We start from the raw sequence: 24,576 nt of genomic DNA, 5'->3' as shown, positions 1-24,576 counted from the left end.
ACAACTTCTACTTAGTGAAAGCAAAATACTCTAGACTACAGGGCGAGTTCAAACACAGCCCCACCAACACAATGCACTTTCTCCCACATGGCTACGTATGGATGTGTACAGTATTTTAGAAGAAACTAATAAAGTCAATCAATCGATGAATCAATAGACTGTAGTCCACTACCAGACAGAGGTGTCCGGTTCATCGCTGGTGTGCTGGAGGTGATCCAGCTGTGCAAACAGGGGGAAGAGGACCTGCACTCCCCCGATGGAGTGGATGGCACTCTGGACCGAGTGGGTCACCACAGCCTTCACATCCTGAAGAAGGGAGGAACACATACACAAGGATCAGGGGTATAAATAGAGTGCACTACTTTTGAAGGGAGTAATACGGTAGAACCAGAACCCTATGGACTGTAGACAAAGGCTGGGTGGAAAACAACGCGGATTGGAGGCGGTGTCACCACCTCCCTTGTACATCTGGTGTGGTGTTGAAAACACAGTGTAACTCCTCTGAACATCTGTCTCCTTTACAGCACTATTACACCTGTCGCTAACGGCGACGGGCTGAGTGGCGGGCGCGTTACCGCGACGATGAGTTAGTCTCTGAGGCAACATGGCTCAGGTGTCTAGTCTGTTTACCCTGATGAGGGTTTTGCTAAATGAGTTCTGCGGATAGAATATTCCTTACTGTCAGATCCCACAGTAGCTAAATGTACTATTATGAGCAAGGCCCTTTTCCTCATGCGTTTACGGTTCTGTCTACCAACTAAACAAGCCATTAGTCATTGTGAACACATATGTAGAGGACACTAATCTACAGACACACATCCATGAATGGAAGACTGACAATGTGCTAACAAATACTAAACATGTTGACCTAAATAGAGGGTGGGAATGAGGAATAATATAGGAAATGATTAGTCTATAGGCGATGGGGTCTGTGTGTGTGTGTGTGTGTGTGTGTGTGTGCGTGCGCGTGCGTGTACAAACATACAGGCCGAGCTGTCTCAGAAAGACAAAGGAGCTCATGCATTGACTAAACGCGCTGTGAGGCTCAGAGACAAAACTCAATTACAGTGAGAGAGACAATAGGAGAATTCAAAGTCATTAAATAAAAAAAGACAGCTGTGTGTGTGTGCGCGCACGCGTGTGCTGCCAAGGTCTTCCTAATGTGCATTTAATCGGGCGTGCAGACGACCTTCTGTGATAAAGAAAGTCAAAAATATGGATTTGAATGAGAGTTGGAGAGAAATACATTTCTGAAGCACTTTCATTACAGTACTTGTCATCTAGTTGTTGCTACCGTGAACTTACATGGTAACAAGTAATACCAGAACATGCCAATTTACTTTACCTCATAAATAAATTAACTCATCATCCTCAGTAACTACAAGGTCAAATAAAGTATTATATAATATAATAAAGTGCTTAAAGAAAACTCAGGTTCAATATAGAAATGACTGGTAGGCAGATCTAATTCTGTAACAGGGTAGTGTTCTGTTCCCAGCCTGCTAGTCAGCCAGGTGCAGTGTGCTTCATTCTCACCTCTATCTTAAAGGAACAATCCACCCAAAAACACTCACTCCTTTCATTTACAGTGTTAAATAACACCACTACGTGAGAATATTTTTTTGTGAACAAATGTTTCATTTTAGCGTTATAAGAGAGGTTGGTAGCAACATGGAAAATCTTTGTGGAAGTCTGTTGTAGCTCAAGTCTACTACAAAATCCACAATGCAATGCTCTATGGGCTGGCTGGATAGCTAGCTAGCAAATGTAGCTACACACAATAAAACCAAATGCAAAATCAGCATGTGAAGTAGCTAGTTAGCTGTAAAATCCCCTGAACAAACTGCACTATCAATGTAGGAGACTACAACCTCACTATGTTAAACCTGCAGATCCATGTCAAATCAAATTCTGTTGGTCACATACACGTGTTTAGCAGATGTTATTGAGGGTGTAGCGAAATGCTTGTTTTTCTAGCTCCAACAGTGCAGTAATATCTAACAATTTCAGATACAATACACACAAATCAAAAGTAAAGTAATGGAATTAAGAATAAATAAATATTTGGACGAGCAATGTCAGATCGGCATAGACTAAGATACAGTAGAATAGGATAGAATACAGTATATACATAACAGATGAGGAATGCAAAATGTGTAAACATTATTAAAGTGGCCAGTGATTCCATGTCTATGTATATGTGCCTCACAGAGTGGAGTCTGAAATTCGCACCGGCAGATATATTTTTGAGGAGATGGGAAACGTTGCCCATGCTACATCAATGGGCCGCGCGGTGCATTCTGGGCGATTCTGGGAGAAGGAGTTGGATACGTTCCCAACCAGCAGACTGTCGTTGGATTCCCATCTCCTTTCTCTAATCTCTATGACAACAGCACCATGCAATGCACTCTGGACTAAAGAGGCAGGCAAATGGGAAAAATGTGCTAGACCCTCCATTAAATTACACATTTCTAGAGGTAGGAATATCACAAATATCATCAATGGCTCATTAGAGAGAAGAGATCCTCCCGAATTAGGACATCGGCCAGTATTGATATCTGCCATGTATGACAGACATTTTCGCCATCTAAAAGTCCTATTCCTATTAACTTCCAGTGTAGTGAGAGACTTTACCACCGTGCTACGTCATTCTGCCTGCTTGAATGGCAATAATGGCAATGAAATCATGAAATGACACAGGGAATCGATAGAACATCACTCAGAGATGCACAAAAACTATATAACATTGAAAATGGGTGAACTTTTCCTTTAATTAGAAGTAGATAGAGCCTGATGGAGGTGCTTCATCTGTGTGAAGGTGTGTGTGTATGTGTCTGAAGGTGTGTGTGCGTATATATGTGTAGGTGTGTGTGTGTATATGTGTTGGTGTGTGTGTATGTGTCTGAAGGTGTGTGTGCGTATATATGTGTAGGTGTGTGTGTGTATATGTGTTGGTGTAGGTGTAGGTGTAGGTGTGTGTAGGTGTAGGTGTAGGTGTAGGTGTAGGTGTAGGGGTGTGTGTGTGTGTGTGTGTGTAGGTGTGTTTGGTTACAGGTTAGGGGTCAGGGAAAATAGGATTTTGAATGGAAATTAATTCTAGATCCCCATGAAGATAGAAGAACAAAACGTGTGTGTGTGTGTGTGTGTGTGTGTGTGTGTGTGTGTGTGTGTGTGTGTGTGTGTGTGTGTGTGTGTGTGTGTGTAACAAGCGGCTGAGGCACCTGAGTCGGGGACACGAATAACCTGCAGAAGTGCCATTAGTCAGGGTGGATTGATAACTTTTTTCAACATTGACTAGATTTCTAGCTTAGATGGTTTTCATTTTGGTGCAGTAGTGTGTGTGTGTGTGTGTGTGTGTGTGTGTGTGTGTGTGTGTGTGTGTGCATGTGTGTGTGTGCGTGTGTGTGTGTGTGTGTGTCCGTACCTGCAGCATGAGAGCGTGTGGCGAGTGGACGAAGATGGAGGCGTTGTCCTTGGGGGAGGACTCCAGGCACAGCTGAGCGTCGGTGGCGTGGGGGTTGTAGGAGAAGGAGATGCAGGAGGACAGCTTGCCGTCGTACAGTAGGATCTTGTGGTGCTCAGCAAACAGGAGGTCACTCTCAGCCTTGTACTTGAACGTGCCCTGAGAGAGACGGCAGAGAGGTCAAATCAATTAACAGGAAGGAGACTTGAGTGTGACTTTCATTTATATTTTTCTGTTCGGTTTAAACCTTACACACTACTAGTGATAGTCTGTAGTGTATCTTGAAATAATCCATGATAGGAGAAAGGAGGAAGATCCACAATCATTAATGGTTCACAACAAATTGATGACTGCAGACCTTCCTTGTTTGATCTATGGGGTATCCAAATGTCAGGGCGTTTTGGAATAGTGGGACTACTGAATACTGCATGATGACTGGGCTTTGCCTCTACCTACCTTGTAACCAGGCCCCAGCTGGTAGATGGCCAGGATCTGGGCTGCACTGAGGGCCTCGCCAAACAGATACACCGCCCCCATCTGACCACAGAACACACGGTTGGCGTCCGCCGTCTCTGACGAACCCAGGAAACACTTGTCGAAAGTCTGAAGGGAGGAAGGAAGGAAACAAGGAAGGAAACAGGGAAGGAGAATTGAACAAGCGTTAATAAAGATAACTATGACAACTCAAACAGCATGTCTGAGTGTGAATCAACACACCATCGGTATACAGATAACATATTTCTATTCCCTTCTGTATGTTTACTAGAGCATGTGTAAATAGGCAGGGGATGAGCTTAGCATTGTTATCAAGGAGGGAGAGATATCTCAATCAGCCATATCTACTGTAGGGTATCGAGGCCCTCTGTGACACTGTCACGCCAAGAGGATTGCATTAGAAAAGCATCTTCATTTGGCTAAAACTGACGTGAGAATCTTGTCTTCCGCACGAGAGACAGAGAAAACGCATTCTGGAGAACCATGACTGAATCTCATACATACGAGTATGGGTGTATCTTCAACTACACAACTCATCTCCCTTCTCTGTTACAGACCCAGTTCCATCCATGTGAGGAGAGAGAGAGAGGCAGAGAGAGAGGCAGAGAGAGAGGCAGAGAGAGAGGCAGAGAGAGAGGCAGAGAGAGAGGCAGAGAGAGAGGCAGAGAGAGAGGCAGAGAGAGAGACAGAGAGACAGAGACAGAGAGACAGAGAGACAGAGAGACAGAGAGACAGAGACAGAGACAGAGACAGAGACAGAGAGAGATAGATAGTGGTTTCACCCCTGAGCCCTCTGTCAGCTGAGACAGTGATTATATCAATCAATCAGAAAGAGTGGAGCCTGTGGGGAGGTGCTGTCCTCTTCTAACAACCTGTACTGCAGTAACAATGGTTCTCCATGGTATATCAATCACAACATATACCATACGTCTTTGTGTGGAAACTTCTTTATGCAAAGCACAATGGTTGAAATTGAAGAGTTCTGGATGGACAGCTTCAAGGCTTTCTTGTTGATTGATTGATGACTTCAGAGAAATGTTTTGATTGATAACTGGCATCAAAATATACTTTTGGTTATACACATGCATAACAACCACTACCACAACTTCTAGGTTCAGCTATATTCCATTACACAGCATAGATGGGTGAGAATGGTTGTGTGAGAGTAGAGGTTTGTGGTTACTACAGGAATAACATTATAACAACCATGATCAATATAGTATGGATCAATCGATTGATTGCTACTTACGTCGCTGGTGTTGACGAACCAGGTGATTTCTCCGTAGGAGGCGAGCTCTCCATTGACGTAGCAGCTGATCTCACTGTTCTTCCAGCGGTTGTAGACATGAACGATGGTCACCATGTACCACTGAAAGACAAACAACAACTTAACCACCATGGTCACCATGTACCACTGAAACAACAACACACAACTTAACCACCATGGTCACCATGTACCACTGAAACAACAACACACAACTTAACCACCATGGTCACCATGTACCACTGAAACAACAACACACAACTTAACCACCATGGTCACCATGTACCACTGAAACAACAACACACAACTTAACCACCATGGTCACCATGTACCACTGAAACAACAACACACAACTTAACCACCATGGTCACCATGTACCACTGAAACAACAACACACAACTTAACCACCATGGTCACCATGTAACACTGAAACAACAACACTTAACCACCATGGTCACCATGTACCACTGAAACAACAACACACAACTTAACCACCATGGTCACCATGTACCACTGAAACAACAACACACAACTTAACCACCATGGTCACCATGTACCACTGAAACAACAACACACAACTTAACCACCATGGTCACCATGTACCACTGAAACAACAACACACAACTTAACCACCATGGTCACCATGTACCACTGAAACAACAACACACAACTTAACCACCATGTACCACTGAAAGACAAACAACAACTTAACCTGTTTGGGATAGGGGGCAGTATTTTCACGGCTGGATAAAAAAACGTACCCGATTTAATCTGGTTACTACTCCTGCCCAGAAACTAGAATATGCATATAATTAGTAGATTTGGATAGAAAACATTCTAAAGTTTCTAAAACGGTTTGAATGGTGTCTGTGAGTATAACAGAACTCATATGGCAGGCCAAAACCTGAGAAGATTCCATAGAGGAAGTGCCCTGTCTGACAATTTATTGTCCTTCTGTAGCATCTCTATCAAAAATACTGCATCTGTGCTGTAACGTGACATTTTCTAAGGCTTCCATTGGCTCTCAGAAGGCGCCAGAAAGTGTAATGGGGTGTCTGCAGTCTCTGGGCTAAGAACAGCAGGAGTATTTGTTAGTGGTCAGGCTGGGAACAGTGACACTGGAGATGCGCGTCCACGAGACTACTCCATTTTTTTCTTTCAGCCTTTGAATGAATACAACGTCGCCCGGTTGGAATATTATCGCTATTTTACGAGAAAAACAGCATAAAAATTGATTTTAAACAGCGTTTGACATGCTTCGAAGTACGGTAATGGAATATTTAGAATTTTTTTGTCACGAAATGCGCTCACGCATAACCCTTCGGATAGTGACCTCAACGCACGAACAAAACGGAGCTATTTCAATATAACTATGGATTATTTGGAACCAAAACAACATTTGTTGTTGAAGTAGAAGTCCTGGGAGTGCATTCTGACGAAGAACAGCAAAGGTAATCAAATTTTTCTTATAGTAATTCTGAGTTTAGTGAGCACCAAACTTGTTGGGTGTCTAAATAGCTAGCCTGTGATGGCCGAGCTATCTACTCAGAATATTGCAAAATGTGTTTTCGCCGAAAAGCTATTTTAAAATCTGACACCGCGATTGCATAAAGGAGGTCTGTATCTATAATTCTTAAAATAATTATGTTTTTTGTGAACGTTAACCATGAGTAATTTAGTAAATTCACCGGAAGTTTGCGGGGGGTATGCTAGTTCTGAACATCACATGCTAATGTAAAACGATGGTTTTTGATATAAATATGAACTTGATTGAACAAAACATGCATGTATTTTATAACATAATGTCCTAGGAGTGTCATCTGATGAGGATCATCAAAGGTTAGTGCTGCATTTAGCTGTGGTTTGGGTTTTTGTGACATATATGCTTGCTTTGAAAATGGCTGTGTGATTATTTTTGGCAGGGTACTCTCCTGACAATCTAATGTTTTGCTTTCGCTGTAAAGCCTTTTTGAAATCGGACAATGTGGTTAGATTAACGAGAGTCTTGTCTTTAAAATGGTGTAAAATAGTTGATTGTTTGAGAAAATTGAATTGTGGTATTTTAGTTGGTTTTGTATTTCGCGCCGTGCGATGCCATTGGCTGTTGGCTAGGGGTTCCACAGGCGGAACGGCGTTCCGCTAGCGGAACGTCTGTCCTTAACAGGTTTTAACCACCATGGTCACCATGTACCACTGAAAGACAAACAACAACTTAACCACCATGGTCACCGTGTACCACTGAAACAACAAGACACAACTTAACCACCATGGTCACCATGTACCACTGAAACAACAACACTTAACCACCATGGTCACCATGTACCACTGAAACAACAAGACACAACTTAACCACCATGGTCACCATGTACCACTGAAACAACAAGACACAACTTAACCACCATGGTCACCATGTACCACTGAAACAACAGACACTTAACCACCATGGTCACCATGTACCACTGAAACAACAACACTTAACCACCATGGTCACCATGTACCACTGAAACAACAACACTTAACCACCATGGTCACCATGTACCACTGAAACAACAACACACAACTTAACCACCATGGTCACCATGTACCACTGAAACAACAACACACAACTTAACCACCATGGTCACCATGTACCACGGAAACAACAAGACAACTTAACCACCATGGTCACCATGTACCACTGAAACAACAACACACAACTTAACCACCATGGTCACCATGTACCACTGAAACAACAACTTAACCACCATGGTCACCATGTACCACTGAAACAACAAGACACAACTTAACCACCATGGTCACCATGTACCACTGAAACAACAACACTTAACCACCATGGTCACCATGTACCACTGAAACAACAACACTTAACCACCATGGTCACCATGTACCACTGAAACAACAACACTTAACCACCATGGTCACCGTGTACCACTGAAACAACAACACTTAACCACCATGGTCACCGTGGTACCACTGGAAACAACAACACTTAACCACCATGGTCACCGTGTACCACTGAAACAACAACACTTAACCACCATGGTCACCATGTACCACTGAAACAACAACACTTAACCACCATGGTCACCATGTACCACTGAAACAACAACACTTAACCACCATGGTCACCATGTACCACTGAAACAACAACACACAACTTAACCACCACGGTCACCGTGTACCACTGCAAACAACAACACTTAACCACCATGGTCACCATGTACCACTGAAACAACAACACTTAACCACCATGGTCACCATGTACCACTGAAACAACAACACTTAACCACCATGGTCACCGTGTACCACTGAAACAACAACACTTAACCACCATGGTCACCGTGTACCACTGAAACAACAACACTTAACCACCATGGTCACCATGTACCACTGAAACAACAACACTTAACCACCATGGTCACCGTGTACCACTGAAACAACAACACTTAACCACCATGGTCACCGTGTACCACTGAAACAACAACACTTAACCACCATGGTCACCGTGTACCACTGAAACAACAACACTTAACCACCATGGTCACCGTGTACCACGAAACAACAACACAACCACCATGGTCACCATGTACCACTGAAACAACAAAACAACTTAACCACCATGGTCACCGTGTACCACTGAAACAACAACACTTAACCACCATGGTCACCATGTACCACTGAAACAACAACACTTAACCACCATGGTCACCAGTACCACGAAACAACAACACTTAACCACCATGGTCACATGTACCACTGAAACAACAACACTTAACCACATGGTCACCGTACCACGAAACAACAACACTTAACCACCATGGTCACCATGTACCACGAAAACAACAACACTTAACCACCATGGTCACCGTGTACCACTGAAACAACAACACTTAACCACCATGGTCACCGGGTACCACGAAACAACAACACTTAACCACCATGGACCATGTACCACTGAAACAACAACACTAACCACCATGGCATGTACCACGAAACAACAACACTTAACCACCATGGTCACCATGTACCACTGAAACAACAACACACAACTTAACCACCATGGTCACCGTGTACCACTGAAACAACAAACACATTAACCACCATGGTCACCATGTACCACTGAAACAACAACACTTAACCACCATGGTACCATGTACCACTGAAGACAACAACACTTAACCAATGGTACGTGGTATCACTGGATAAAATGGTGTAAAATAGTTTGAAAACTAAGTGGTTTGGTTTTGTTTCGGCCTAGCCATTGGTGGCGGGTTCACAGGCGGAAGCATCGCTAGCGAACGTAACGGTTTAACCACTATGGTCACCATGTACCACTGAAAGACAAACAACAACTTAACCACCATGGTCACCGTGTACCACTGAAACAACAAGACACAACTTAACCACCATGGTCACCATGTACCACTGAAACAACAACACTTAACCACCATGGTCACCATGTACCACTGAAACAACAAGACACAACTTAACCACCATGGTCACCATGTACCACTGAAACAACAAGACACAACTTAACCACCATGGTCACCATGTACCACTGAAACAACAACACTTAACCACCATGGTCACCATGTACCACTGAAACAACAACACTTAACCACCATGGTCACCATGTACCACTGAAACAACAACACTTAACCACCATGGTCACCATGTACCACTGAAACAACAACACACAACTTAACCACCATGGTCACCATGTACCACTGAAACAACAACACACAACTTAACCACCATGGTCACCATGTACCACGGAAACAACAAGACAACTTAACCACCATGGTCACCATGTACCACTGAAACAACAACACACAACTTAACCACCATGGTCACCATGTACCACTGAAACAACAACTTAACCACCATGGTCACCATGTACCACTGAAACAACAAGACACAACTTAACCACCATGGTCACCATGTACCACTGAAACAACAACACTTAACCACCATGGTCACCATGTACCACTGAAACAACAACACTTAACCACCATGGTCACCATGTACCACTGAAACAACAACACTTAACCACCATGGTCACCATGTACCACTGAAACAACAACACTTAACCACCATGGTCACCATGTACCACTGAAACAACAACACTTAACCACCATGGTCACCGTGTACCACTGAAACAACAGACACTTAACCACCATGGTCACCATGTACCACTGAAACAACAACACTTAACCACCATGGTCACCATGTACCACTGAAACAACAACACTTAACCACCATGGTCACCATGTACCACTGAAACAACAACACACAACTTAACCACCATGGTCACCGTGTACCACTGAAACAACAACACTTAACCACCATGGTCACCATGTACCACTGAAACAACAACACTTAACCACCATGGTCACCATGTACCACTGAAACAACAACACTTAACCACCATGGTCACCGTGTACCACTGAAACAACAACACTTAACCACCATGGTCACCGTGTACCACTGAAACAACAACACTTAACCACCATGGTCACCATGTACCACTGAAACAACAACACTTAACCACCATGGTCACCGTGTACCACTGAAACAACAACACTTAACCACCATGGTCACCGTGTACCACTGAAACAACAACACTTAACCACCATGGTCACCGTGTACCACTGAAACAACAACACTTAACCACCATGGTCACCGTGTACCACTGAAACAACAACACTTAACCACCATGGTCACCATGTACCACTGAAACAACAACACACAACTTAACCACCATGGTCACCGTGTACCACTGAAACAACAACACTTAACCACCATGGTCACCATGTACCACTGAAACAACAACACTTAACCACCATGGTCACCGTGTACCACTGAAACAACAACACTTAACCACCATGGTCACCGTGTACCACTGGAAACAACAACACTTAACCACCATGGTCACCGTGTACCACTGAAACAACAACACTTAACCACCATGGTCACCGTGTACCACTGAAACAACAACACTTAACCACCATGGTCACCGTGTACCACTGAAACAACAACACTTAACCACCATGGTCACCGTGTACCACTGAAACAACAACACTTAACCACCATGGTCACCATGTACCACTGAAACAACAACACTTAACCACCATGGTCACCATGTACCACTGAAACAACAACACTTAACCACCATGGTCACCATGTACCACTGAAACAACAACACACAACTTAACCACCATGGTCACCGTGTACCACTGAAACAACAACACTTAACCACCATGGTCACCATGTACCACTGAAACAACAACACTTAACCACCATGGTCACCATGTACCACTGAAACAACAACACTTAACCACCATGGTCACCGTGTACCACTGAAACAACAACACACAACTTAACCACCATGGTCACCGTGTACCACTGAAACAACAACTTAACCACCATGGTCACCATGTACCACTGAAACAACAACACTTAACCACCATGGTCACCGTGTACCACTGAAACAACAACACTTAACCACCATGGTCACCATGTACCACTGAAACAACAACACTTAACCACCATGGTCACCATGTACCACTGAAACAACAACACTTAACCACCATGGTCACCATGTACCACTGAAACAACAACACTTAACCACCATGGTCACCATGTACCACTGAAACAACAACACTTAACCACCATGGTCACCATGTACCACTGAAACAACAACACACAACTTAACCACCATGGTCACCATGTACCACTGAAACAACAACACTTAACCACCATGGTCACCATGTACCACTGAAACAACAACACTTAACCACCATGGTCACCATGTACCACTGAAACAACAACACTTAACCACCATGGTCACCATGTACCACTGAAACAACAACACACAACTTAACCACCATGGTCACCATGTACCACTGAAACAACAACTTAACCACCATGGTCACCATGTACCACTGAAACAACAACACTTAACCACCATGGTCACCATGTACCACTGAAACAACAACACTTAACCACCATGGTCACCATGTACCACTGAAACAACAACACTTAACCACCATGGTCACCGTGTACCACTGAAACAACAACACTTAACCACCATGGTCACCATGTACCACTGAAACAACAACACTTAACCACCATGGTCACCATGTACCACTGAAACAACAACTTAACCACCATGGTCACCATGTACCACTGAAACAACAACACAACTTAACCACCATGGTCACCATGTACCACTGAAACAACAACTTAACCACCATGGTCACCATGTACCACTGAAACAACAACACTTAACCACCATGGTCACCATGTACCACTGAAACAACAACACTTAACCACCATGGTCACCATGTACCACTGAAACAACAACTTAACCACAGCGCTAGAATGAGATGATATTTCTATGGACCTAACACACTAAACACCTCACCAGTTTCACACATTTCTGTTGTTGTTGTTATTATGTTTTAAATTTAAATGTACAACAATGGTAATGAAGTTACTAACAAGATACAATGAATAATAGGCTATGTTATCATGAGTTTCACATTGGCAGCAGCAGACTGCAAACGACCAAAAAAAGCATTGGCCAGCCTTAATTTTAGCCTCATTCCTAGCTGCCTTCACAGAGTTTCCCTTATGAGACATGGGACATCGCCCGATCAGCTCCTAAACCCCTTGGGCTACAATCCCACCTACATTGGCTGCTCAGATTTCTGTCAGACATTGGAAGAATCCAGTGAAATAGGTTATTAGAGTTACCAGGCAGACAGCTTGGGAGATAAGACCGACCGTGGAATACAGAAGCCTAAAGATAGAATGAGGTTCTGAGTCTGAGGAGGAAGTAGAGTAGCGTTGTTCCAATCTGGGGGATAACAAGGGGAGTTTTAATTGGCCAGGGGCACCATGGATCTCACAGATGCTGTTGGGCTTGACTGGGTCTGGGTGCTTTGGTCTGGCTGTGTGTCGTGCCACTTTACATCGTCCCTCTCTCTCATTCCTTCGATCCTTTTTTCACTGTTGTGCTCTGATATTACTGGCCCCCAGAGGAAGGACCAGATCACTACGCTTCATCCCAAAGGGCCTAGACGAGAGGGCGGTCTATGTGTACTATGCCTGCGTACAATTTGTTCTCTGTGTGTCCTATGCGAAAGAGAACATGTTTGTGTGTCCTATGCGAAAGAGAACATGTTTGTGTGTCCTACTTAGCACGTGTTTCTATGTTTTATGAGTGCTAGGTGTGTGTGTGTGCGTCTCTCCCACAGGACAGTGTGTGTCTGCCGGCCTCGCCGTCTGCCTACCTTCTGTGGTTTGAAGTCATATTTCACACAGTGCTGGAATCCCTTCCCCTTGGACTTTAACGAGGTCACAATCAAACAGCCGCCCACAAAGTGTGCAGAGTATCCCAGACCTTTGTTGGTGCGAAAACTACAGGAAGAGAGGGAAGGAAAAAGAAAAGAAAGAAATAGCACATTTCAGTTAGTGAGCGTGACGGCTCACTTTAACACAGCCTAACACTCAAGGGCAGACGGGGGGGGGTTGAGACAAGTCAACCTGCCAATAAATCATTCAAACATACACATTTTTTTTTAACTTTGAAAATGGAGGAGAGACAGAGATGGCGAAAGCCTCAATCATTTGTCAACGTCACAAAAAAATTCCCATTTGTGGGTGTCTGTGTTCTGAGCGAGCAGGGGCCCCGCCAGTCGCCGTGTGTGATTTAGTGAACTAATCTCTTTTTAAAAGGGCAGAGTCTGAAGTAGTTTTACTACACACTTTTCTACCTCTAGCTGGCTGGCTGAGTGTGGTTGGTTATCATTTTCAGAAGGCCCACCAAACAGAAGGCCCACCAAACAGAAAGGCCCACCAAACAGAAGGCCCACCAAACAGAAAGGCCCACCAAACAGAAAGGCCCACCAAACAGAAAGGCCCATCTAACAGAAGGCCCACCAAACAGAAAGGCCCACCAAACAGAAAGGCCCATCTAACAGAAGGCCCACCAAACAGAAAGGCCCACCAAACAGAAAGCCCACCAAACAGAAGGCCCACCAAACAGAAAGCCCACCAAACAGAAGGCCCACCAAACAGAAAGCCCACCAAACAGAAGGCCCACCAAACAGAAAGCCCACCAAACAGAAGGCCCACCAAACAGAAAGCCCACCAAACAGAAAGGCCCACCAAACAGAAGGCCCACCAAACAGAAAGCCCACCAAACAGAAGGGCCCACCAAACAGAAAGGCCCACCAAATCCTGGCACATCAATTAGATTTGACAGAAATTAATTATCGGCTGAAAATAGGAACGAGTGAGGCCCTGATTTACTGTCCCTGAGAGAGGGAGGGAGGAATGGAGAGAGGAAAGAGTAAGGGGGAGAGAGGAGAGGAGAGAGAAAGAGAGAGTAGGATGAGAGAGAGAGAAGGATGAGAGAGAGGTAAATGGAAACGGAGAGGGAGAGGCATTGCATCAGTATGCCTTCTTTATCTGGTAGTGTGTGTGTGTGTGTGTGTGTGTGTGTGTGTGTGTGTGTGTGTGTGTATTAAGCCTCTCTGATCTCAGGTTGGTTTTTTACTATTTGAGGATGACTTCATCCTACAATTTTGATGAACAAGGGAAAATAACCTAATAGCTTTCCTTGGCGTGCAAATACAGTATACACAAACCACAGACACACATACACAGAACGGGAACTACGGTATGAGCCAAATTCTATTTGAATACACCTGAATAATATCAGATTATCCATACAAAATGTATGCATGGGTATCTCAAGTTAGGATATGAGTAGAGACGTCATTTGCATAGAGAAAGAGAACAAATCAAGCAGCAGTAAGTTTGTCAGTGTTAGTGTGGGTGTATGAGATTGACTACATTAGTCGGTGGCTACAGACTGACTGGTCGACAAATCATGATGATTCGCCATTTAGGATGCAAGGTGATTCCTAGTCAGTCTGCAGTCGCCGAGTGCAGAGGAGTTGATCTGAAACACGGAAGGCTGGTGTATGTAACTCACCAGTACAGGTAAGGCTTGTCCTTGTCAACATTGATGTTGTTGATTGGATCCATGCGGAGCCACGTGTGGAAGGTGAATCCACTCTGGTACGGCCATTTGGCTATAGGGGGCAGAGCTATAGCCTGTGAGGAGACAAACGGTTAGCTCAACGAGTTGAGAAAGACTGTTTTAGAAATAGGATTGGGAGTAGTGTGACCTAGACAACAGTGGGTCCAAGAAGGAAGGGATGGAGAAGTTAGTGTGTGTGTGTGTGTGTCTCTCCAGAGGGCTTCCTGCCTCATTAGCCAGATTCACAGCAAGGGGAAGGCGTGTGCTTAGTGCTCAGTCTCCGCTGCACACACACACCAATCACAGACCCTCTTAGGGCGGCCCTGAGCTCACCCTCACCAAAGGGCACCGTCACCATGGCAATGAAAGGATACACAGAGACATACAGTGACACACACACACACACACACACACACACACACACACACACACACACACACTCACTCTCTACATACAATGTGAGTGTTCCAGACATCTATTGTATGACAAAATGGGAGCAGACATGATTATCTCTATAGTTAGCCATCTAGCCCAGGTACTGTACAGTCAAATGTACCATGGTCACATACAGGTGTAGGCAGCATTCAGGTGAGACTCAGAGAAAATAGTGAAGGACAGACACACAGTTAAAACGTAGCATACATAAGGCTGTCGTCCTTCATGAAAACGTAGCCGACGTCGCCTAAGATATGAGATCATAGCTTAAACTATGTCTGATAAGTTTATCCTTCATTACCTTGAAGAGTTCAGCAAGAGCATCTTAACTGAGTTAGCTTCACTAAGTCCTCACTTTCAAACCCAATGACACCAGGAAGTGTATTAGAAAACTGCTCTATTTTAAGAGAAAGAGAGGGGAATAACAGATCATTCCCAGGGGACTTATATGTTATTCTTTCACTCACTAAATCACATGGCTGGCTGGCTAAATGGCTGGATAGATAAAAAAGGTATTGGAAAAAGCAGCTTAGGGATTGCTGCTATGAGAAGGAAGGGGTGAGAAGGAGAACAGAGACGGCTAGGAGCATTAGAATGAAGGGAGGAGGAGGAGAACAGAGGGAAGATGGCTAGGAGCATAAGAATGAAGGGAGGAGAAGGAGAACAGAGGGAAGATGGCTAGGAGCATTAGAATGAAGGGAGGAGGAGAACAGAGGGAAGATGGCTAGGAGCATTAGAATGAAGGGAGGAGAAGGAGAACAGAGACGGCTAGGAGCATTAGAATGAAGGGAGGAGAAGGAGAACAGAGGGAAGACGGCTAGGAGCATTAGAATGAAGGGAGGAGGAGGAGAACAGAGGGAAGATGGCTAGGAGCATTAGAATGAAGGGAGGAGGAGGAGAACAGAGGGAAGATGGCTAGGAGCATTAGAATGAAGGGAGGAGGAGGAGAACAGAGGGAAGATGGCTAGGAGCATTAGAATGAAGGGAGGAGGAGAACAGAGGGAAGATGGCTAGGAGCATTAGAATGAAGGGAGGAGGAGAACAGAGGGAAGATGGCTAGGAGCATTAGAATGAAGGGAGGAGGAGGAGAACAGAGGGAAGATGGCTAGGAGCATTAGAATGAAGGGAGGAGGAGAACAGAGGGAAGATGGCTAGGAGCATTAGAATGAAGGGAGGAGGAGAAGGAGAACAGAGGGAAGATGGCTAGGAGCATTAGAATGAAGGGAGGAGGAGGAGAACAGAGGGAAGATGGCTAGGAGCATTAGAATGAAGGGAGGAGGAGAAGGAGAACAGAGGGAAGATGGCTAGGAGCATTAGAATGAAGGGAGGAGAAGAAGAACAGAGGGAAGATGGCTAGGAGCATTAGAATGAAGGGAGGAGGAGAACAGAGGGAAGATGGCTAGGAGCATTAGAATGAAGGGAGGAGGAGAACAGAGGGAAGATGGCTAGGAGCATTAGAATGAAGGGAGGAGGAGGAGAACAGAGGGAAGATGGCTAGGAGCATTAGAATGAAGGGAGGAGGAGGAGAACAGAGGGAAGATGGCTAGGAGCATTAGAATGAAGGGAGGAGAAGGAGAACAGAGGGAAGATGGCTAGGAGCATTAGAATGAAGGGAGGAGGAGAACAGAGGGAAGATGGCTAGGAGCATTAGAATGAAGGGAGGAGGAGAACAGAGGGAAGACGGCTAGGAGCATTAGAATGAAGGGAGGAGAAGAAGAACAGAGGGAAGATGGCTAGGAGCATTAGAATGAAGGGAGGAGAAGGAGAACAGAGGGAAGATGGCTAGGAGCATTAGAATGAAGGGAGGAGGAGGAGAACAGAGGGAAGACGGCTAGGAGCATTAGAATGAAGGGAGGAGGAGAACAGAGGGAAGATGGCTAGGAGCATTAGAATGAAGGGAGGAGGAGGAGAACAGAGGGAAGATGGCTAGGAGCATTAGAATGAAGGGAGGAGGAGAACAGAGGGAAGATGGCTAGGAGCATTAGAATGAAGGGAGGAGGAGAACAGAGGGAAGACGGCTAGGAGCATTAGAATGAAGGGAGGAGGAGAACAGAGGGAAGATGGCTAGGAACATTAGAATGAAGGGAGGAGAAGGAGAACAGAGGGAAGATGGCTAGGAGCATTAGAATGAAGGGAGGAGGAGGAGAACAGAGGGAAGACGGCTAGGAGCATTAGAATGAAGGGAGGAGGAGGAGAACAGAGGGAAGATGGCTAGGAGCATTAGAATGAAGGAGGAGGAGGAGAACAGAGGGAAGACGGCTAGGAGCATTAGAATGAAGGGGGAGGAGGAGGAGAACAGAGGGAAGACGGCTAGGAGCATTAGAATGAAGGGAGGAGAGAGGAGAACAGAGGGAAGACGGCTAGGAGCATTAGAATGAAGGGAGGAGGAGGAGAACAGAGGGAAGATGGCTAGGAGCATTAGAATGAAGGGAGGAGGAGGAGAACAGAGGGAAGACGGCTAGGAGCATTAGAATGAAGGGAGGAGGAGGAGAACAGAGGGAAGATGGCTAGGAGCATTAGAATGAAGGGAGGATGGCTAGGAGCATTAGAATGAAGGGAGGAGGAGGAGAACAGAGGGAAGATGGCTAGGAGCATTAGAATGAAGGGAGGAGAAGGAGAACAGAGGGAAGATGGCTAGGAGCATTAGAATGAAGGGAGGAGGAGGAGAACAGAGGGAAGATGGCTAGGAGCATTAGAATGAAGGGAGGAGGAGGAGAACAGAGGGAAGATGGCTAGGAGCATTAGAATGAAGGGAGGAGAAGGAGAACAGAGGGAAGATGGCTAGGAGCATTAGAATGAAGGGAGGAGGAGGAGAACAGAGGGAAGACGGCTAGGAGCATTAGAATGAAGGGAGGAGGAGGAGGAGAACAGAGGGAAGATGGCTAGGAGCATTAGAATGAAGGGAGGAGAAGGAGAACAGAGGGAAGATGGCTAGGAGCATTAGAATGAAGGGAGGAGAAGGAGAACAGAGGGAAGATGGCTAGGAGCATTAGAATGAAGGGAGGAGGAGGAGAACAGAGGGAAGACGGCTAGGAGCATTAGAATGAAGGGAGGAGGAGGAGGAGAACAGAGGGAAGATGGCTAGGAGCATTAGAATGAAGGGAGGAGAAGGAGAACAGAGGGAAGATGGCTAGGAGCATTAGAATGAAGGGAGGAGGAGGAGAACAGAGGGAAGACGGCTAGGAGCATTAGAATGAAGGGAGGAGGAGGAGGAGAACAGAGGGAAGATGGCTAGGAGCATTAGAATGAAGGGAGGAGGAGAACAGAGGGAAGACGGCTAGGAGCATTAGAATGAAGGGAGGAGGAGGAGAACAGAGGGAAGATGGCTAGGAGCATTAGAATGAAGGGAGGAGGAGGAGAACAGAGGGAAGACGGCTAGGAGCATTAGAATGAAGGGAGGAGGAGGAGGAGAACAGAGGGAAGACGGCTAGGAGCATTAGAATGAAGGGAGGAGGAGAACAGAGGGAAGATGGCTAGGAGCATTAGAATGAAGGGAGGAGGAGGAGAACAGAGGGAAGACGGCTAGGAGCATTAGAATGAAGGGAGGAGAAGGAGAACAGAGGGAAGATGGCTAGGAGCATTAGAATGAAGGGAGGAGGAGGAGAACAGAGGGAAGACGGCTAGGAGCATTAGAATGAAGGGAGGAGAAGAAGAACAGAGGAAGATTAGCTAGCATGTGGTCCTCCTCTCTTCCCATGCTGCTTATTCAACACACACACACACACACACACACACACACACACACACACACACACACACACACACACACACACACACACACACACACACACACACACACACACTAGTACAGTATGACCCAAGCTACATATGGTTGGTAAACCTAGGCATTATAGGACATAGAGCTTATAGGCAATTCATGATGCATTATCTTAGTTATTGCTAATGCGTCCGGCCTTGGATCATGTGGGAAGTCAAGCACAAGAGGGTGTAACCTATTTAGAACCTATCCAGAGGTGCTGTAAATACCACTACCTTACCATAGACACCATGTTCACCGAGACTCATACCAGTCACTAAGTCTGAAACGACTTTTACCTTACATAGCGCCCTACTTGAACAGTGCATAGGGGAATAGTGTCATACCAGGTGTAGCGTCAGACTGTAGTCTAGTTGGGTAGTCAGGTATACATGTGGAGGTGTACTGAGTTGTTACTGTAAATGTACTCACAGCAGCACTCTTCCCTGGGAAGCTGAAGAAAGAGTCAGGTCCGTTCCGGTGGGCCATGCTCCTCAGAACAGACAGCAGCTTCACCGCATGGGGAGGCTGGAGGGAAGAACACGCACAAGATGAGACGCCACAGACTTTGATAAGTACACACACACACACACACAAACACACTTAAATGGAAAGCTACAGTGCATTCGGGAAAGTATTCAGACACCTTCGCTGTATTCCACATTTTGTTACGTTACAGCCTTATTCTAAAATTGATGAAATACAAAACATCCTCATCAATCTACACACAATACCCCATAATGACAAAGCAAAAACAGTTTTTTATATTTTTTTTGCAAATGTATTACAAATACAAATCTTATTTACATAAGTATTCAGACCCTTCACTATGAGACTAATTTGAGCTCACGTGCATCCTGTTTCCATTGATCATCCTTGAAATGTTTCTACAACTTGTTTGGATTCCACCTGTTGTAAATTCAATTGATTGGACATGATTTGGAAAGGCACACCTGTCTATAAAGGTCCCACAGTTGACAGTACATGTCAAAGCAAAAACCAATCCATGAGGTCGAAGGAATTGTCCGTAGAGCTCTGAGATAGGATTGTGTTGAGGCACAGATCTGGGGTAGGGTACCAAAAAATGTCGGCAGCATTCAAGGTCCCCAAGAACACAGTAGCCTCCATCATTCTTAAATGGAAGAAGTTTGGAACCACTAAGACTCTGCCTAGAGCTGGCCGCCTGGCCAAACTGAGCAATCGGGGGAGAAGGGTCTTGGTCAGGGAGGTGACCAAAAACCCAATGGTCATTCTGACAAAGCTCCAGAGTTCCTCTGTGGAGATGGGAGAACCTTCCAGAAGGACAACCATCTCTGCCGCACTCCACCAATCAGCCTTTTATGGTAGAGTGGCCAGACGGAAACCACTCCTCAATAAAAAGGCACATGATAGGCCGCTCTGAGTTTGGCAAAAGGCACCTAAAGGACTCTCAGACCATGAGAAACAAGATTTATTGGTCTGATGAAACCAAAATTGAACTCTTTGGCCTGAATGCCAAGCGCCACGTCTTGAGGAAACCTGGCACCATCCCTAAGTTGAAGCATGGTGGTGGCAGCATCACGCTGTGGGGATGTTTTTCAGTGGCAGGGACTGGGAGACTAGTCAGGATCGAGGGATAGATGAACGGAGCAGAGAGATCCTTGACGAAAACCTGCTACAGAGTGCTCAGGACCTCAGACTGGGGCGAAGGTTCACCTTCCAACAGGACAACAACCCTAAGCACACAGCCAAGAGAACGTAGGAATGGCTTCGGGACAAGTCTGAATATCCTTGAGTGGCCCAGCCAGAGCCCGGGACGTGAACCCGATCGAACATCTCTGGAGAGACCTGAAAATAGCTGTGCAGCGACGCTGCATCCAACCTGACAGAGCTTGAGAGGATCTGCAGAGAAGAATGGGAGAAACTCCCCAAATACAGGTGTGCCAAGCTTGTAGCGTCAAACCCAAGAAGACACAAGGCTGTAATTGCTGCCAAAGGTGATTCAACTAAGTACTGAGTGAAGGGTCTGAATACTTATGTAAATGTGATTATTTTTCATACATTTGCTAAAATTTCTAAAAAAGAATTTTGCTTTGCCATTAAGGGATATTGTGTGTAGAATGAGGAGGGAAAAAAACTATTTAATCAATTTAAAATAAGGCGGCCACGTAACAAAATGTGGAAAAAGGCAAGGGGGTCTGAATACTTCCTGAACGCACTGTATATGTTCAAGTTCACAGGCAGGTAAGCAAGCAAAAAAACATCTCCACAACTACAGAGTCAAGCTCGATTTTCAGCTTTTCTATATTCACCTCTACTAACCAAGTCAACATCTTGTTGAGAACTCTCTAGAAACATTATACTGAGAATGCAGTAGTTGTGTTGATCTACTTTACATTCTCGTTGATGCTGCAAGGTCACCCGCTTCAGATCAGAGCCCCCTTCCTTTCAACCCAAATGTAAATCAAAACCCACGGAACCGTGATCAACGTTGATAAACTTCCATAATATATTGATGAGCTTTTCTTCCCGACAAGGCCTCGGTCGGTTTAATTTCTGTGGAGGCTGCAGTAAGCATATCACACTGTGTTCACTCTGTTCAAATCCTGTGATGGAGAGACTCCTGATAGACGCATCATCTCTTGCCAACACCCTCAGATAATATTTCACAGAGCTAGCAGTGTGTGTGTGTGTGTGTGTGTGTGTGTGGTGGACAGAAATGGAGAAGCACAAAAGCAGCTTGCCCTCATTTCCTTGACAATCTGGTTCCACACTGATCAATGGGCCTCCCTATCCCCCTCCCTCTGTCTCAATGGGGCAGGGACTCAGTGGATAATACATTATATACACTCATATTCATGGTACAACCTACTAGATCTGCTGTTTTTACACAAGGGCTACTGTAATGACTCCACCCTGCTAGGCAAGACCGTCCAGGCTGTCTTCCCACTGTACTGTAATGACTCCACCCTGCTAGGCAAGACCGTCCAGGCTGTCTTCCCACTGTACTGTAATGACTCCACCCTGCTAGGCAAGACCGTCCAGGCTGTCTTCCCACTGTACTGTAATGACTCCACCCTGCTAGGCAAGACCGTCCAGGCTGTCTTCCCACTGTACTGTAATGACTCCACCCTGCTAGGCAAGACCGTCCAGGCCGTCTTCCCACTGTACTGTAATGACTCCACCCTGCTAGGCAAGACCGTCCAGGCTGTCTTCCCACTGTACTGTAATGACTCCACCCTGCTAGGCAAGACGGTCCAGGCCGTCTTCCCACTGTACTGTAATGACTCCACCCTGCTAGGCAAGACGGTCCAGGCCGTCTTCCCACTGTACTGTAATGACTCCACCCTGCTAGGCAAGACGGTCCAGGCTGTCTTCCCACTGTACTGTAATGACTCCACCCTGCTAGGCAAGACGGTCCAGGCTGTCTTCCCACTGTACTGTAATGACTCCACCCTGCTAGGCAAGACGGTCCAGGCTGTCTTCCCACTGTACTGTAATGACTCCACCCTGCTAGGCAAGACCGTCCAGGCTGTCTTCCCACTGTACTGTAATGACCACCCTGCTAGGCAAGACAGTCCAGGCGGTCTTGGTGGAAAACGACAAAACCCAGGTTGGAAAACAAATTCTTCATCAACTTTATAACCACTAATGTATCTTAAGTACAGATACTATCTTTAACTAAATGATAGGATAGTACTATTTATGTTCAACTGTTAAATGTGTGTGATTTAATCCCAAACACTGATCTAAAATCAGTTTACCCTCTCCTTAAATCGTAACATTACCCAGTTGAAGGTAGAATGATAAAACTGCCTTCATAATCAGAGCTAAGAGGCAACTTCCTCAAGTTATTACACATTAATAATGCAGTAATGTTTTTGGGATTAGCCCAATAGACAGCGATGGTGTGTCTGCACTACATAGTGTGATGTATGGTACCAGAGCTAAGAGAGGCTAAAAGGCTGTGCACAGGCTACCAGTTTAAGTGTTGCTAGCACATTCCCCATGCTCTCTACAAGACAAATATGACAGGGCGGTACGGTATGAAGGTTAGACTAGATGTGTTACCCATTGGCCTTTCTCTCCTTGCAGTTTGCTGAAGAACAACTTCAGCTCCTTGACTGTGATGCTGTAGCTGGCCAGCACTCCTAGCATGTCCACCATCAGGTCTGGAAGAGGGAAGGGACACACACAGGTTAAATATGACATATGTGAAGAGGGGAAACTGACAAGTTACCACACCCTAACAACAGACTTGAACAGAGTCAAAGTGAAAAGCAATACACATACAGAGGGATATTCCAGAAACTCTATAACCAAAGTAACATCATTGTGTAACCTCTTGTTACTTGGCTAATAAAACATTTTAATGAATTGATTACAAATAGACCAAAAACACTTCATACTAAAGAGGACATGGAAAGAAAATGTAATCAGATATTCAGCACTTAAAATACTATCCAAACCAAATCACCTTTTATTTGTTGAGTACACATATTTTCACGTTATCGCAAATGTAGAGAAATGCTATGCCATTCCCCATCAATGTGGGGTTTTAAAAAAAAAAAAAATTCACCTTTATTTAACCAGGTAGGTGTCATGACGTTGGCCTGTGGGTAAGGTTTATGACCCCCCCCCCCCCCCATAAATACCTTTCTCCCTTCCCCCCTCTCTCTCTGACCCTACTGAAGGGCTTTTGAATAGCCTTTGTTAAACATAGAGTCTGGGAACATCAAACAAGTGGGGGGAAAGGAACCATATTTCGGTAATAGAACCAGTTGGAAATATACCAGGTACTTAATGAGTATGGATGTCAGTTCGGTTGTCATCTGAGACATTATGACTGATGACAGGACACAAAGGGTACCTGGGAAAGTCTACACATTGTAGTTATCAGATTCACATGGAATTGTTGTGCAATTTAAATGTTTCATATTGAAACTGTTTGTTAGGAGATTAAATGTAATTTTAGCTTCCAAATGAGAGAATTGGGTTTTCATAAGGAAAGAGCCCTGACCAATCAGTGGCCCGCCCCTGTGAAGAGACAGGGGTTATAAACGATGAAACACACCCTTCTCCCCTCGCCACTATATAAGTCAGTGACCAAATGTATCCAGTCTGTTCCA

At 45.1% G+C, this 24,576-nt stretch overlaps 1 protein-coding gene across 5 annotated transcripts in view; it reads right to left on the bottom strand.

Moving 5' to 3' along the window:
• Positions 1-24,576, bottom strand: part of LOC106610178 (lipopolysaccharide-responsive and beige-like anchor protein) — a 308,280-nt gene that overhangs the window by 236,291 nt on the left and 47,413 nt on the right. For all 5 annotated transcript variants that reach the window (XM_045722739.1, XM_045722741.1, XM_045722742.1 and 2 more), the window contains exons 4-11: positions 23,519-23,619; positions 19,901-19,996; positions 15,229-15,350; positions 13,520-13,646; positions 5,208-5,327; positions 3,920-4,066; positions 3,425-3,622; positions 173-306 (exon numbers count right to left, since the gene is read on the bottom strand). In XM_045722739.1, the coding sequence (XP_045578695.1) occupies positions 173-306; positions 3,425-3,622; positions 3,920-4,066; positions 5,208-5,327; positions 13,520-13,646; positions 15,229-15,350; positions 19,901-19,996; positions 23,519-23,619 (1,045 nt within the window). The remainder of the gene's footprint in view (positions 1-172; positions 307-3,424; positions 3,623-3,919; positions 4,067-5,207; positions 5,328-13,519; positions 13,647-15,228; positions 15,351-19,900; positions 19,997-23,518; positions 23,620-24,576) is intronic.

Source organism: Salmo salar, chromosome ssa08 (genome assembly GCF_905237065.1).
Source record: "Salmo salar chromosome ssa08, Ssal_v3.1, whole genome shotgun sequence".
NCBI classification, from domain to species: domain Eukaryota; kingdom Metazoa; phylum Chordata; class Actinopteri; order Salmoniformes; family Salmonidae; genus Salmo; species Salmo salar.
Note: the sequence above shows the minus strand (reverse complement) of the source record. Positions and strands in the feature narration are given on the sequence as shown.